General features: G+C 39.2%; 1 protein-coding gene across 5 annotated transcripts in view; it reads right to left on the reverse strand.

The window, feature by feature from the left end:
* The window catches only part of LOC117882206 (serine/threonine-protein kinase TNNI3K), a 180,793-nt gene extending 167,961 nt beyond the window's left edge, over nucleotides 1–12,832 (reverse strand). Inside the window, exons 1-2 of one of the 5 annotated variants that reach the window (XR_004646956.1) lie at nucleotides 12,696–12,832; nucleotides 11,907–12,015 (exon numbers count right to left, since the gene is read on the reverse strand). Coding sequence is in view for 3 of the 5 variants with exons in the window: in XM_034780264.1 (XP_034636155.1) it covers nucleotides 11,907–12,015; nucleotides 12,696–12,735 (149 nt within the window). In the remaining 2 variants the exon portion in view is untranslated. The remainder of the gene's footprint in view (nucleotides 1–11,906; nucleotides 12,016–12,695) is intronic. The other 4 variants (XM_034780264.1, XM_034780263.1, XM_034780267.1 and 1 more) reach the window with 4 other exon arrangements.
* Between the last annotated feature and the right edge of the window lie 1,811 nt (nucleotides 12,833–14,643).

The raw sequence follows: 14,643 nt of genomic DNA on the forward strand, positions 1-14,643 counted from the left end.
TAGGTGGGAAACCTATGACAGATACAGAGGCAGCAGTGGTAGTGACCCAAGCAGTGGAAGAGGCAATGAAGATGACTGGATGTGGAAGCTGTGGCATGTACATGATCCTGGAGGGGGTACCTGAAAAGAGTTTTGTCTGCATTAAGTGCCACCTGATAGAGCTGATGGAGGAAAAGATCCGAGGATTGGAGATGCAGGTGGAAACTCTGGTTGAGTTTAGAAGAGGGTTTGAGCAGATGATGGAGCAAAGACATGAGGAGTCTGAAGGGAAAAGCTTAGACTTGCAGATGGAAGCAGGACCAAAGAACTCTGAGGGGAGACTGCTGGGTGAGGAAAGTGGACAGTGGAAGCATGTGACTAAGAGAACCGGGCAGAGGAAAAGACAGACTAGTGAAGGAGAAATAGAGCTCAGGAACAGGTATGCGGAGTTGGAAAATGAAGAAGGGGCACAGCAGGTGGTCGCTGAAGGTGAGAGGGCAAAGAAGAAGAGAAGAGCAGCTAGTCCTATAGGAAGAGGGGAAGAGTCAATGGAGATAACACCAAATATGAGCCCCAGGAGGATACGGGATGGGTTGCGGAGGATTGCAAGGGTGACTTGCAGCCAGAGGGAACAGGGGATAGACCGGAGAATCGCACCATCACCAGGAAAAGGCAGGTCTACGTGATTGGGGACTCCTTACTGAGAAGACTAGACAGGCCTGTAACCAGAGCTGATCCGGAGAATAGAAGGGTGTGCTGTCTGCCAGGTGCTAAGATACGGGATGTGGACCTGAGGCTGAAGAGGATCCTAACGGGAGTGGGAAAGAATCCACAGACTGTCCTTCATGTGGGAACGAATGATACGGCTAGATTCTCACTGGAACGTATCAAGGGAGACTATGCCAGGCTGGGGAAGACGCTTAAGGAAATTGAGGCTCAGGTGATCTTCAGTGGGATTCTGCCTGTTCCTAGAGAAGGGCAACACAGGTGTGACAAGATTATGACGATCAACAGATGGCTCAGGCAGTGGTGCTATAAGGAGGGCTTTGGGATGTATGGCCACTGGGAGGCATTCATGGACAGAGGACTGTTCTCTCGGGATGGACTTCACCTAAGTAGGGAGGGAAATAGACTTCTAGGATGGAGGCTGGCACAACTGATTAAGAGAGCTTTAAACTAGGAATTGGGGGGAGATGGTTGGGAGATGTCCAGGTAATCTCCACACTGGATTTGAACATTGAGAGGGAAGAAAATGAAGTAAGAAAGGATACAGCCGTGGGTATAAGAATGGACATAAGGAGGAAGGGTAGTGTAGATACCATTCTAATAGGTGATACTGGGGGCAGAATGTCTGGGCCTAATTGGGTAAAGAATGTGAGCGAAGCCAAACAGCCAAAATTAAGATGTGTGTACACCAATGCGAGAACCCTAGGTAACAAAAAGGAGGAACTAGAGTTACCTGTGCAGGAAGTGAAACCGGATATTATAGAGATAACAGAAACATGGTGGAATAGTAGTCATGACTGGAGTACAGGTATTGAAGGGTATGTGCTGTTTAGGAAAGACAGAAATAAAGGCAAAGGTGGTGGAGTAGCATTGTATATCAATGATGAGGTAGACTGTAAAGAAATAAGAAGGGATGGAATGGATAAGACAGAGGGATTAATAACAACGATTATTGTTATAAGCTGGGGGCGCATCAGTTGGAAGTAACAGAGGAGGAGAAGAACCTTGGAGTATTGGTTGATCACAGGATTACTATGAGCCGCCAATGTGATATGACCGTGAAAAAAGCTAATGCGGTCTTGGGATGCATCAGGCGAGGTATTTCCAGTAGAGATAAGGAGGTGTTAGTACCGTTATACAAGGCACTGGTGAGACCTCATCTGGAATACTGTGTGCAGTTCTGGTCTCCCATGTTTAAAAAGGATGAATTCAAACTGGAACAGGTACAGAGAAGGGCTACTAGGATGATCCGAGGAATGGAAAACCTGTCTTATGAAAGGAGACTCAAAGGGCTTGGCTTGTTTAGCCTAACCAAAAGAAGGCTGAGGGGAGATATGATTGCTTTCTATAAATATATCAGAGGGATAAATACCAGGGAAGGAGAGGAATTATTTAAGCTCAATACCAAGGTGGACACAAGAACAAATGGATATAAACTGGCCATCAGGAAGTTTAGACTTGAAATTAGACTTTCTTTAAGCCAAGTCTTTAAACCATGATTTGAGGACTTCAATGGCTCAGACATAGGTTTGCTACAGGAGTAGGTAGGTGAGATTCTGTGGCCTGTGTTGTGCAGGAGGTCAGACTAGATGATCATAATGGTCCCTTCTGACCTTAAAGTCTATGATTCTATGATTCAAGGTGATAAAAGTGATAGAAAAAAATTAGAAAAATCTATGTATTCATTTCTAAAGAGTCCAACAACATGATATCTGGGGGAATGAAAGAGACAATGAAGCTAATTTCAAAGAATACTCAAGTATAGACTTTGCAGAAAATAGTTTCTGTTCCCCATATGACACATATATAGATGGATAGTGAAGCCCTTTCAAATGAATACCTGTTAAGATCCTAGTAAAAAGAACAAATTTCCTGTCTACTAGGGGGTACAATGCCTTTCACATAAGAGTGGTGGAAACTTGTAGAACATATGAGCAAACTTTTCCAACTCTAACAGGTTTCCCACTGAAAATTGACAAAAATGTATAATATTCCACAAAACTCAGATAAGCTCCTTCTAGTTTTGAATGAAGAGCACTGAATTTTAAAATGCAATGGCAATCGATCTATTAAAGGAGTAAGTATATATGACAACAATGGCTTTTGCGGGTGCCAAATTACAGTTCATAAGACAAAAGAAATAGAATACAAAGGATAATACAATTTTGTGCCACGCAGTTAGGTGTTTGACTTGTTTCTACCATATCTGCCAAATGTCCTTCTTGCAAAGCTTCATGTTATCTGCTAATAAGCTTTATGCTAGCTCCTAACTGCACTGAAACATATTACAAATCTTACACCTGTTTTATAGTATGTCCGGTAGTTGTTGAAACACATTTCTTGGCAGGAAGAACAAAATGCATTGCACATTTTCCTTTTTACTGACTGTAAGGAATTTAAAATATAACACATACTAATGATAAACGTGAATACTCTTGGCAAAAGTAACACCCATAGCAGGCAGTGGTGAAGGAAGGAAGGAGTGGAATTGCATTGCCCACATTGTAGTACCTGAAGGCATCATATGGTTTGTGAGGTATATCACCTATAATGATTCTGGAAAAGGACAGAAAGTGCACCACAAAGTGGCTTTTGTTGTATCATTAAAACAGGTGTAGTTAGTACTCCCCAGGACAACTCTTTCAGTGTGGGAAGTGCATTCCACAGTCAAGAACCAGTCACTCAAACCGCACTGCTTCAGCCCCTCAAAATTAACCCAAGGGGTCATTAGCTCGAGCACTAGATGACCTCAGTTTTTATGTTATTACATGGCAAGTTACATACTAAGTTCTCTTAGGTAAGTATTTTAATAACATTGCTAGCACCCATGTCCTGAATATATTCTTTTCAATCAATGGTCTTCCTTAGGAGCAATTGGGAATGTGAGGCGGTTAACCATGAAGCTAATTCAGCTTCAAACTCAGGTGGCCTACTGTATATATGTCAGCTAATTTTCACTATTACTTTATGTTATACATTAACATGTAGGAACTTGTGTGAGGGTGGGCTGCTGGGTACATTTTATATAAACATTGCTTATTCATACAAGATGATATACATGGGTATCTGAGGGTGTGGAAGAAGAGGGTGTGTGTAATATATGTCCATTTCATTAAGCCTGCATTGTAATGCATATGCAGAAGAGGTCAGTATTCAGGAGGTATGTGCAATCTGAACTCTGGCATTTCCTGACTCTTGAGTTACCCATGCAACTTGAACATACTCTTAACCTCAGTAGTCATGTTTTGCCTTTCCAATGTCAAAAAAAATAGAAACATCCCTGCTTTTAGTCCTGGATTCACTGCTCAAGGAAATATGTAGATGTAGGACTCTATATTGTGGGTGTCTAGGACTTGAGAGGGTAAGAAAAAGCAGGAGTGAGAGGACCCAGGATATGGGCTGATTCCAGGCAGGGCAGAAGTACTGTGAAAACAGAGTTCTCACATAAATTTCTTCCCCCAAACTACCATTAATGTCAATCAGAGTTATTCACTTCTGTGCATCAACAAGGATATGGACCCCACAATGTTCAGCAGCAAATTGTGTGATTAAATAGCCCTGTTTTTCCGCTTGGTTTATTGCATTGGAATGTGATATTTTAAAATCAATTTTAGAACTATTTCTAGACCCTCATTCAGACTTTCCATTAACTTCTATTAAAATGTTTCTGGTTTTGATGTGTGCAATTAAAATATAGCTATAAGCCAAATCCATCCTAAGAAAGAAATGCAATTTCCTTTCTTTTTGCCCTCTCTAGAGTAATCGCACATAAAGCTCTCGGGCAACTGACCACCACTTATCTATTGTGACATTCGAAGTTCAGTTTAGTTTTAATTTACCTCTACATTTTTGGAATTTCATGCTATATTTTAATATAGCCTAATGATTTTACAGTGCTTGCAACTTGGTGAGGTGACTAATTAAAATGAAGTAATTATTATTAATAGATTTCTAATAATATATCTCTCAAAAAGGATGAATAGCCATTCGGACTCATTAAAGAAAGAATCCATCATTCAAACTGGATGCTTGTATCTTTTTTCTGCAAAAAATACAGAACATACTTTTAAAAAATGTTAGTCTATGTATTTTTATGATTCATTAAGCTCTGTTCTCCATGTGTACAACTCAAGTGACCTCTTTTCCAGAACAGTACATGTCAAAGCCCCAAAAAGGAATTCATTAATAAAAATAAAACTAGAAAAATTGACAATGAAATTAATGAGTAAATTAAAGCTGCCTCACGTTTTGCAAATAAACATGTACAATATATTTTATAAGATAATAGACAATTACACTGGGCATTCCTGCCCCTCATGATTAATGACATATTATGGAAAGGCAGTAACCTCTGCATAGTTACAGTTACACCCATCTCCCTTTATAAAGCCCTCGATAAACAGCGACTGTAACTTGGCTTGGATAATTGCGGAAGGCCTGGAAATTGCTACGTTTATTCTTGAAGCAAGGGAGAATGTTTCTGCGAAGTATGAAGGAAATTGATCAATCTGATTTTGAGTTACAGGTAATTAAATAATAACCCTGATAGACTCATAGACTCATAGACTTTAAGGTCAGAAGGGACCATTATGATCATCTGGTCTGACCCCCTGCATGCTGCAGGCCGCAATACCCTTCCCTGGACTCTGCTGTTGAAGTCCCCAATCCTGTGTTTTAGTGACTTCAATCGGCTGAGACCCTCCTGCTAGTGATCCCTGCCCCATGCTGCGGAGGAAGGCGAAAAACCTCCAGAGGCTCAGCCAATCTACCCTGGAGGAAAATTCCTTCCCGACCCCAAATATGGCGATCAGTAATACCCCGAGCATATAGGCAAGAGTCTCTAGCCTAACCCTTGTTGGCCATTATGCTATTCACGTAGCATTGCTTGGTTTTCCTCGGCTACTATGTTTTACCATTAAACCATTCCCTCCATAAACTTATCCAACTTAATCTTAAAACCAGACAGGTCCGTCGCCCCCACCGTTTCCCTCGGAAGGCCGTTCCAATATTTCACCCCTCTGACGGTCAGAAACCTTCATCTAATTTCAAGCCTGAACTTCCCCCCGGCCAGTTTGTATCCATTCGTTCTCGTGTCCACATTAGTACTAAGCTGGAATAATTCTTCTCCCTCCCTTATATTAACCCCTCTGATATATTTGAAGATAGCAATCATATCCCCCCTCAGCCTTCGCTTTGTCAGACTAAACAACCCAAGCTCCTCTAATCTCTTTTCATACGACAGGTTTTCCATTCCTCTGATCATCTTAGTCGCCCTTCTCTGCACCCGTTCCAGTTTGAGTTCATCTTTTTTAAACATTGGAGACCAGAACTGCACACAGTACTCCAAATGAGGTCTCACCAGCGCCTTATACAACGGAAGCAGGACCTCCCTATCCCTACTAGATATACCTCGCCTAATACATCCCAAGACCGCATTGGCTTTTTTCACCGCCACGTCACATTGTCGACTCATAGTCATCCTGCGGTCCACAAGGACCCCTAGGTCCTTCTCCTCTTCCGTTACTTCTAACCAATGCGTCCCCATCTTGTAACTAAAATTTTTATTAGTCATCCCCAAGTGCATCACCTTACACTTTTCACTATTAAATTTCATCCTATTTCTGACACTCCAATTCACAAGCTCATTCAAGTCTCCCTGCAGAATATCCCTATCCTCCTCCGAGTTTGCAACTCCTCCCACCTTAGACAAAATGTTAGACAAAAGCCAAACTTTCCAATCTCCTCATAGGACAAATCATCTCATTACTACTCCTTCAAATATTCTAAGTAGTTAAATCTCTTTGAAAACTACTGTGTGGACAATTCAGGTCCCATTGATATAAACAGGATTTTTTTGCCAGTGACTTCAGTGGGATTAGGATCAGTCACTATGGACTTGTTTCAGCAGAACACAAAATACAAGCTTAATTTGGATGTGCTTAAATCCATCCTGATTCAGCAAAGCACTTGAGCATGTTTAACTTTAAACATGTGCATAAGTCCCATAGATGTCTATTAAATGTTATACAATTCCCCCTACAAATGTAAAACCACTGTTAAAATGAGATCAGAACCAGGACCTGTTTTAATATGTTATTCATTTTAAGTATAGACAAAAGCCTTTAAACCAGAAACGTGCTAAGTGTTAACTTGCACCTTCATGGCTGGTAGCTTTTTGCAATGAATTATTCCATCTTTACAAAGTTTTTTTGGTGGGGGCAGAGGTGGGGAGGGGGGATAGTAGGCTTGGCATCAGCAGAGCTGAGTGAAATTTGGAATTTCCATCCCATGGGAAATTCCAACATTTCCACATTTGAAACATTTTGTTTGAACATTTTCAACAAAAACAAAACATTTTGATCAAAACAAAATATTTCAACATACTCCCCAAATCAAAATGTTTCTTGTTTGGTTTGTTGAAGTGATTTGAAATGCTTTGTTTCAAGTCAGTTCAGCATTAAACTGCATTTTCCCATTGTGGTGCATTGCCTCATGGGAGTTGTGGTTCAGAAACCTCATGTCTCCCATTTGTCCTTTATGGGCCGGGCTCCCTGGCTGGATTATACCACCCATGACAAATCTCAATTCATGTTACTCCTGTGATGTATCTTGCTTGGCCAAAGGGAAATCCACATTGTATTATGGGAGATATAGTCCTCCAAGGAGCTCAGCCCATAGGAGAGAATGGGGCCCCAAACTCCAATGTATTGGTTGATAGGGAAATAAATACAAGTTGGTGTTTTATTGAACTGATTTGAAATAAAACATTTCGGGTCAGTTCAACAAAACAAAATATCCCGATCAGTAAAAACAACCCAAAATTTCATTTCAAGTTTTCCAACACAAAATTTCATCATAAGCAAGATTTTTCCACAGAAAATTTCAATTTTGTGGAAACTGCATTTCCCATCACAAAATCATCCCAATAGAAATTCTGGACACAGTCCATCGACTAACTTAGAATAGGCTCTACAAACCCAGGTCTTTAGGCCCATTCCATTAGGAATGATATTCTAGTAAAAAAAAAAAGGGATGTGGAACTGATACATATGAATATGTAAAGCCCATTAATAAAACCAAGAGCTAGACTCCTTTCTGAACTAGCTTTGTGTTAGTTTGTGCATATGTTAGTTTGACTAACTTTCCACATCTGTCACTTAGATGGCAGGTATTAAGCATTCAGGGAGCTTACTGGCCTTATTTCTATTTTCTTAATGTAAACTGTTCTGATATGGAATAATTCTTCCACACATTACAGTCACATTTTTTTCTTCAGTGACTGTTCTTCATTTACCACTTACTTTTTACTAAGGAAAACAAAATGTTTTGCTCACTATAAAGAAAATCTCATTCTTCAAATATATTATAGCTCCATACGTGTCCTCTCAGGCATAACATGATTAATGATACTGATGTAAGGCCCATCTATTCTTTCAGATTTTCCTTGAGGGGTGATTGTGGGAAAGAAACTCCAGTGGTTAGGGGGAAAACTCCTTTTCGTTAACATGTCTCCCCCCACCCCCACCCCTATGCTTGGAATTTTTGTTTTAATATATTTTGGTGCATGATTTGAGAGATGGATTGATTCACTTGGTGGATGAATTTTAAGAGTTTCAAAATACCCAAATATGATTCTATTGGAACATCATCTCTCCTGCCCTCCCTTCTAGAGCTCAGTGACATAAAACAAATGGTAGCATTGAAGGGGGATGCTGTCAAGTTCAAAACTCACATATTTTTAAAGATCAAATTCCCTTCCCTATTAAAAAGACTTCATATATTACTAAAAATCTAATTTTTCACCACTTAGGCCATCTGTTTACATTTTCCTTTTCTCTCAACATGGAAGAGGAAAATAGATTTTCAGTTTCTCTGGTTTATAGTCAATTTGTACTCAGTTACACTTTGTGGTTCTTATACTCTGACAGCAATGATTTAGTTGCAAACATTGTGAGGGAATGTTTATGTGTTGAAAAGGCTTCCACAGTAATTTAAAAAAAAATTCATAAAACCATTTCCATTGGTCCTAGATTTTGATGAAGTTTGTGGTTACAAAGCCTAAATTTGAGTTCCCCAGAGTGTGTTTCAAATCCCCTTCTGAACAAATAACTCCCTCTTTCAGGAAATTATTGTGATCAGCTACCCTTCGGGAAAGGATGGGATTGAGGTTAAGGCACTGCACTGACATTCAGCTGATCTGGGTTCACTTGCCAGCTTTGCAACAGATTGCTGGTGTGACCTTGGGCAAGTCATTATATCATCCTGTGCCCCAATACTACAGTTGCAAAATGGAGATAACACTTATTTTCTTCTACCCTTTGTCTGCCTCAATTATTTAGACAGTAAATTCTTCATGGCAGGTACTTTCTCCCCCTTGTGCTTGTACAGAGCCTAACACAATGTCTAGCTGAACTTTCTTGTGGCCTCTAGATACTGACATAATACAAATAATAAACATGACCAGCACCAATTTTGGCATGTGACAATCCAAAGCATATCCTTTAACGAGTTGTGCAATGGTAGACTGACAGCAGAGGGCACATGTGATAATATCAAGAACATCAGTGTGAACAGATGAACAGTGTGAATTGTGAACTCTCATTTTATATAATAAAGCTACATGTTTCTGGCTTTTGGAGGCTGTTTCTTTGCAAAGCTTGTCACATAAAGTGAAATTCCACACACAACCTTAAAAATCTACACAGATGCAATTATGTGCCACCATAATTTTGATATTGTTTTTGGGAAACTGCATTTAGCCGTACCTTCCTTTTAGCCACCAAGTCTGAGCACAGGAAATCTTCTGCAACTGGTATGTTATGAGGAAAAATGTACTAGCAGAGTGCACAAGACTTGCCACCCCATATTTCTTCTCCAGCAGTCTGATAACCAACTTCTCCCTGGCCTCTAACCAGTTTCTCAAAATTATTTTTCTTCCTCACTGAACAAAAGATTTTCTCTTGTGTGGAAGTATCCTACCAGCCTCATTTCATGTCTCCTCAGAGGTGACAGATCCACACAGAATAATTATGCCCTTACTATTAATCTTGGACAAAAACTATAGTCTTCAGACCAGATTCTGATTTTAGATTCACATAGGAAGACTGACCAATTCCAGTGATCCAGGGTGGATGGGAGAGTTGAACCTGTCGAAAGGTATTTCAACCCTGATTAAAAGTCAAAAGTCCACTTTTCAGATGTCAGTAACAGAGGGCCCAACCTTGCAATGTGCTAAGTATCAGTAATTCTCATTGACTTCAGTGGGAAGTAATAGCATTCCCTACCTAAGAAGAGAAGGTTCATTGACACATTTAGTGGTCCTACATTTGGTTTCAGGACAAAGTTGTCAGCTTCCAGTGGCCAGCTAGCCACATAATGAATTATTTTCTTCTCTTTTACCTAATTCAGAGTCAAAAATACACTTTCTACTGCAGCTCAATGGACTCAATGCTTCAAAGTGTTGAGCATTCTAGCAAAACATTTAAGTACACACTTTAAAGTTAAGTCAATGGGGTTACGCACATGCTTAAAATTAAAGTTTTAAGTGCTTTGTTGGCTCAGAGCCAGAATGCTCAGCACTTTGCAGGATCCAGCCCAATATAATCAACAATCTGCATTTTAAATTGGGGGGAGGGGTGTCAAACAATGGTAATTAACATAGCTGAGTGAATAATCATAATGAATAAGTTAGCTGACCAATATTGTTTTTTATTTGTTAATTGTCTGGCAACAGAACACATTATTTTCTCAAGTGCATTTGATGTTTGAAATTATTTACTAGATAGCTTCTGCAAATTAAATCATTCACAAGCCATTTGTTGAGTGCATTCATTATTCGAGCTGCCTTGAATGGACACATAGCTCACATGGTATTATTATCCCTTTTAACCTATGGTTAGCGGAAAATTCAGGGTCTTGTAGGTTGTTCCAGTTAGGAGAAATTGGCAATAGGTATTTCTTTTATGTAAGTTTTCTTTTCAAAGTCCTGTTTCCCTGAACACAGAAGGAAACAAACAGCAGGAGACAGTTCCTTCGTTCGCTGATCCAAGCCTGCCTTCACCATCCGGTCTCTCTTCCCAAAAAGCTTTTTCTCTGGACTATGTTACCAGCCTTCTGTTACCATATTCTTGGCTTTCTCTAGCTGCTTCAGCTTGTCCTGTGGCACTTCAGCTTGTGCTCAATTACTCTCCTCCCCTGCCCAAAACAGTTCTATCAATCAAAGCCCTAGCCCCTGCATTTGAAAACCCCCACATGATTCAGGTTTTACTCTACTTTTCCATGTGTCTGTATTTTGTGGGCGACTGTTATTTCAAGTACATAAAAGGTTGTTACAAGGAAGCAGGAGAAAAATTGTTCTCATTAACTTCTGAGGAGAGGACAAGAAGCAATGGGCTTGAATTGCAACAAGGGTGGTTTAGGTTGGACATTAGGAAAAACTTCCCATCAGGTTAGTTAAGCACTGGAATAAATTGCCTCAGGATGTTGTGGAATCTCCGTCATTGGAGATTTTTAAGAGCAGACTAGACAAACATGTCAGGGATGGTCTAGATAATACTTAGTCCTGTCTTGAGTGCAGGGGACTGGACTAGAAGACCTCTCAAGGTCTCTTCCCATCCTATGATTCTATGATTCTATTGTTTCAGCCCTGATTACAATGGTTTCTTTACATTTATTCTGAATGTTAGGCAGTGGTCATGCCTGACCCATAACGTTATGTTATCTTATTGGATAAGTAGGAGTTTTAGAACCAGGTGTCCTGACAAAGTGACTATAATTAGGAATTTGAAATTACTTTCAGCAACTATTCTGCCTGCATCTTTGTGTAAAAATCTGCAAATATGCTTGCCAGTAGACTTGTTTGCCAAAGTATTTTTGGAGAATAAACAAAAGGAGGTATGTACATTGCTAAAGCAAATTCATTAAAAAATTCAAACATACATTTGCAGTAAAATTTTGGCCGTATTCACCCAGCTCTAGTAATCAGCAGCCATTAATCTTGGTTCTAGGATGTGGGACACTGGCCCAGAATTATAAGGACTTACTCCTGAAAGCAGATAGCAGATATAAATAGAATGCAGATATAGACTATCCATATGTGCAACACTCATTGACACATATATGAAAACATTTGCAACTACACCAAAATTTAAAAGCTAATTATTGTTTCTAAATATAATAAACAAGTTTCCAGAATAATTTACCTAAAGACGTGTTTCAGTTCTGTGAACTCCTTTTCTTTGATCTGCAGGTCATCTTCTAATCTTTCTAAGATTATAGCGTATGATTCACTAACTTTCTTCTTCCATTCATCTTACAAGAAAAAGCAAATATGATTCACAATACACTTCATGCCCTATAAAAAACTAGCACACGGATCACAATCTCCCAGTGATCAAAACAACTCCACTATCAAATTTACCAAATTATACATTATTTTGCTACTAACACTTTCAGTTTAAATTATGGATATTTGCAGTTTAAATGATATTATATGTATTATGCAAAAAGAGTTAGGAGTTTTTTCCTTGTGTAAAACAATATATATACACACACATACCTATGCTATACATACATATTAGATATATCAATCTTTCTGGAAAGCTCTTTTCATTTTAATAGTGAAAAGCTAAGTTCATAAGGTTGTATTTGTTAGTTCTAAATATCTAAGTTTTAACAGTATAGAAGTACAGAATAAAATTTTTTCTAAATTTTGTATTGTTCTAATTAAATATTAATTAAATCAACAAAATAATCTAATTTAATATGATCTAATGGTTTGAATAAATTTGCTGGCTTTTCTTCCTCTTTTTCTATCATAGATACTGTATGTGATTTGAGCCAAGCCAATCTTCATATAGATTAGGAGCAATACAATACCTTATCCTTGAACTCAAGAGTAAATTAGCAAATGAGTAAATTTGCTAAAGCTACATTTGCTGCTGGTTGATGGATTTATATCATATTGCATTTGAAGAAGCAACATTAATTACCAGTGCAAGTTTGGGTTGGTCTAGATTTATAATTCCCCATTTGTTCAATATTTCTTCTTTGTTTCAGTAAAGTTCTTGCAGTAATGATTCCTTGTTCAAGTGCAGTGACAGTCCTACTGAAAAATACTTTGATAGTCTCTGGCTAAAAATAAACTGTGCGCCAAATGGAATGTCATGCAACAAGGACACAGAGCAAAACAGTGTGTGCTATGAAGTGTAAAATAATAAAGGTAACTAATCAGTCTGTTTAAAATCTAGTGTCAAGAATAAATTGCAAATGTTTCAGCAGAAATATTTGCTTCCTTCTGTTGACTACCCATACGTAGGGGAGGGTGAGCAAACTGCCACCAGATCAGTGGTGAGGAATAGACATGGAATTGACCCCCATTAATAGCGTGTAATCCTATTGTGGGTAGGTTGTGTTTACCTCTGAGTACACCTCTTTCGTACTCTTTGGCAACGCTTGTCCAGCTTGTTATGCCAATGAAGTATCATAGAATTGAACGGAAAAATTGATTCACCCGTTAGCTCAAGGTTATGGTGTATGTATGCATTTTGTGTCCTTGTTTCCTGATCCACCCCACAGGAGTTCAACCCTGGGGACAAGAAAAGCAGCTGTACTGCCATCATTTCTGCTAGGGCAGTCCAGCTTGGGGTTCTATTGGAGTGCTAATGGAAGAGGCTGCCCTGGAGAACGCTGTACTGGTCAGCTCTGTTACCCCAAGAGGAGTGGGAGATTCAGTCCACGTACGTGGCTTACATCCCTGTTGTAGGTGGACTTTCCACCATCAGGGACTGCAACTTGACATCAGTCAGTGTCTTTAAGGAGGAGGGAAGGAAGGAAAGTAGTTTGGTTATCTTTGAGGCTCTAAAAAAATTAAAATAAGCAGTTTAGTGCTTTGGATTTTATTTATCAAGTCTGTCTTTCTCTCTCAACCCCTCCCAACACCCCACCCCCCAAAGTCTCTCACATTCTTTTTCTCACTCCAATATTTTACTCATTCTGATCTCTGCACTTGTGAATCTTCTATTTATTTTTTATACTGGTAGTTTAAAATAAATATTTAAAGTGATAGTATCAAGGTTAGAAAGCACAGCAATTGACCTTGACAGTTGTTCTGTATAAAATTTCTTATCTTAAGGATTCCAGTCAAGATAATATGTGCATGCATGCATACACACACATACGCACCTAAAACTTTTAATGCGCTACATCCCATTGTAAACAAACCAGCACTCCTGTTGTAGTTTCTATCACAGCATGACCGCACCAGTTTATTTGCACACAAACCCAAGGATGTATTTTTAAATAGTTTGAGGTGCCTTGACAATACACCCTGTGATATGCACCCAAATATTTGAGAAGACACAGGTCTCATAACTGATATTCCGCCTCCAAGCAACTATCAAAGTTACAAACCTAACACCATAATGGGTGTCTATATTTCCCAGCTTGTATTAACTTCATATTTATTTATTTTTCTTCAGATTCCTAAAATGCAGTTTTGGGCACCCATCCAAATGTAGGTTCTGTGAATACTTAGACCACAATTTAGAAACACAACATAAACAAAAGATTACCCATATTCACTTCTGCCCCCCCCCTTCCTTAGAAGCCTTAATGGAGAAAAAGAGATTAAACAGATCAATGTGTTTGTATTAATGTAACTTCTGAAGATAGTTTGCTGAATAATCTATGTATTGGGGGTCTGTATTGTTGGGAGTTTTGTTATGGACACCAGTGGAGGCAGGATCTGGCCTTACTTACTGCATAAACTATCTCTATCAGAGGAACTGTCTGATAAAAGGGGCCCAAAACTGTAAACTACCAGAAGTTTCCAGCTCACTGACATAGACAACAGAGTCAGGCTGCAAACATCCAAGTGTTCTGTTTGGGATCAGTGAAAGAAATCCAGGAAAGCAGCATGGTAGGGGTATTGTATGGAGA

Source organism: Trachemys scripta, chromosome 8, assembly GCF_013100865.1.
Source record: "Trachemys scripta elegans isolate TJP31775 chromosome 8, CAS_Tse_1.0, whole genome shotgun sequence".
NCBI classification, from domain to species: Eukaryota; Metazoa; Chordata; order Testudines; family Emydidae; genus Trachemys; species Trachemys scripta.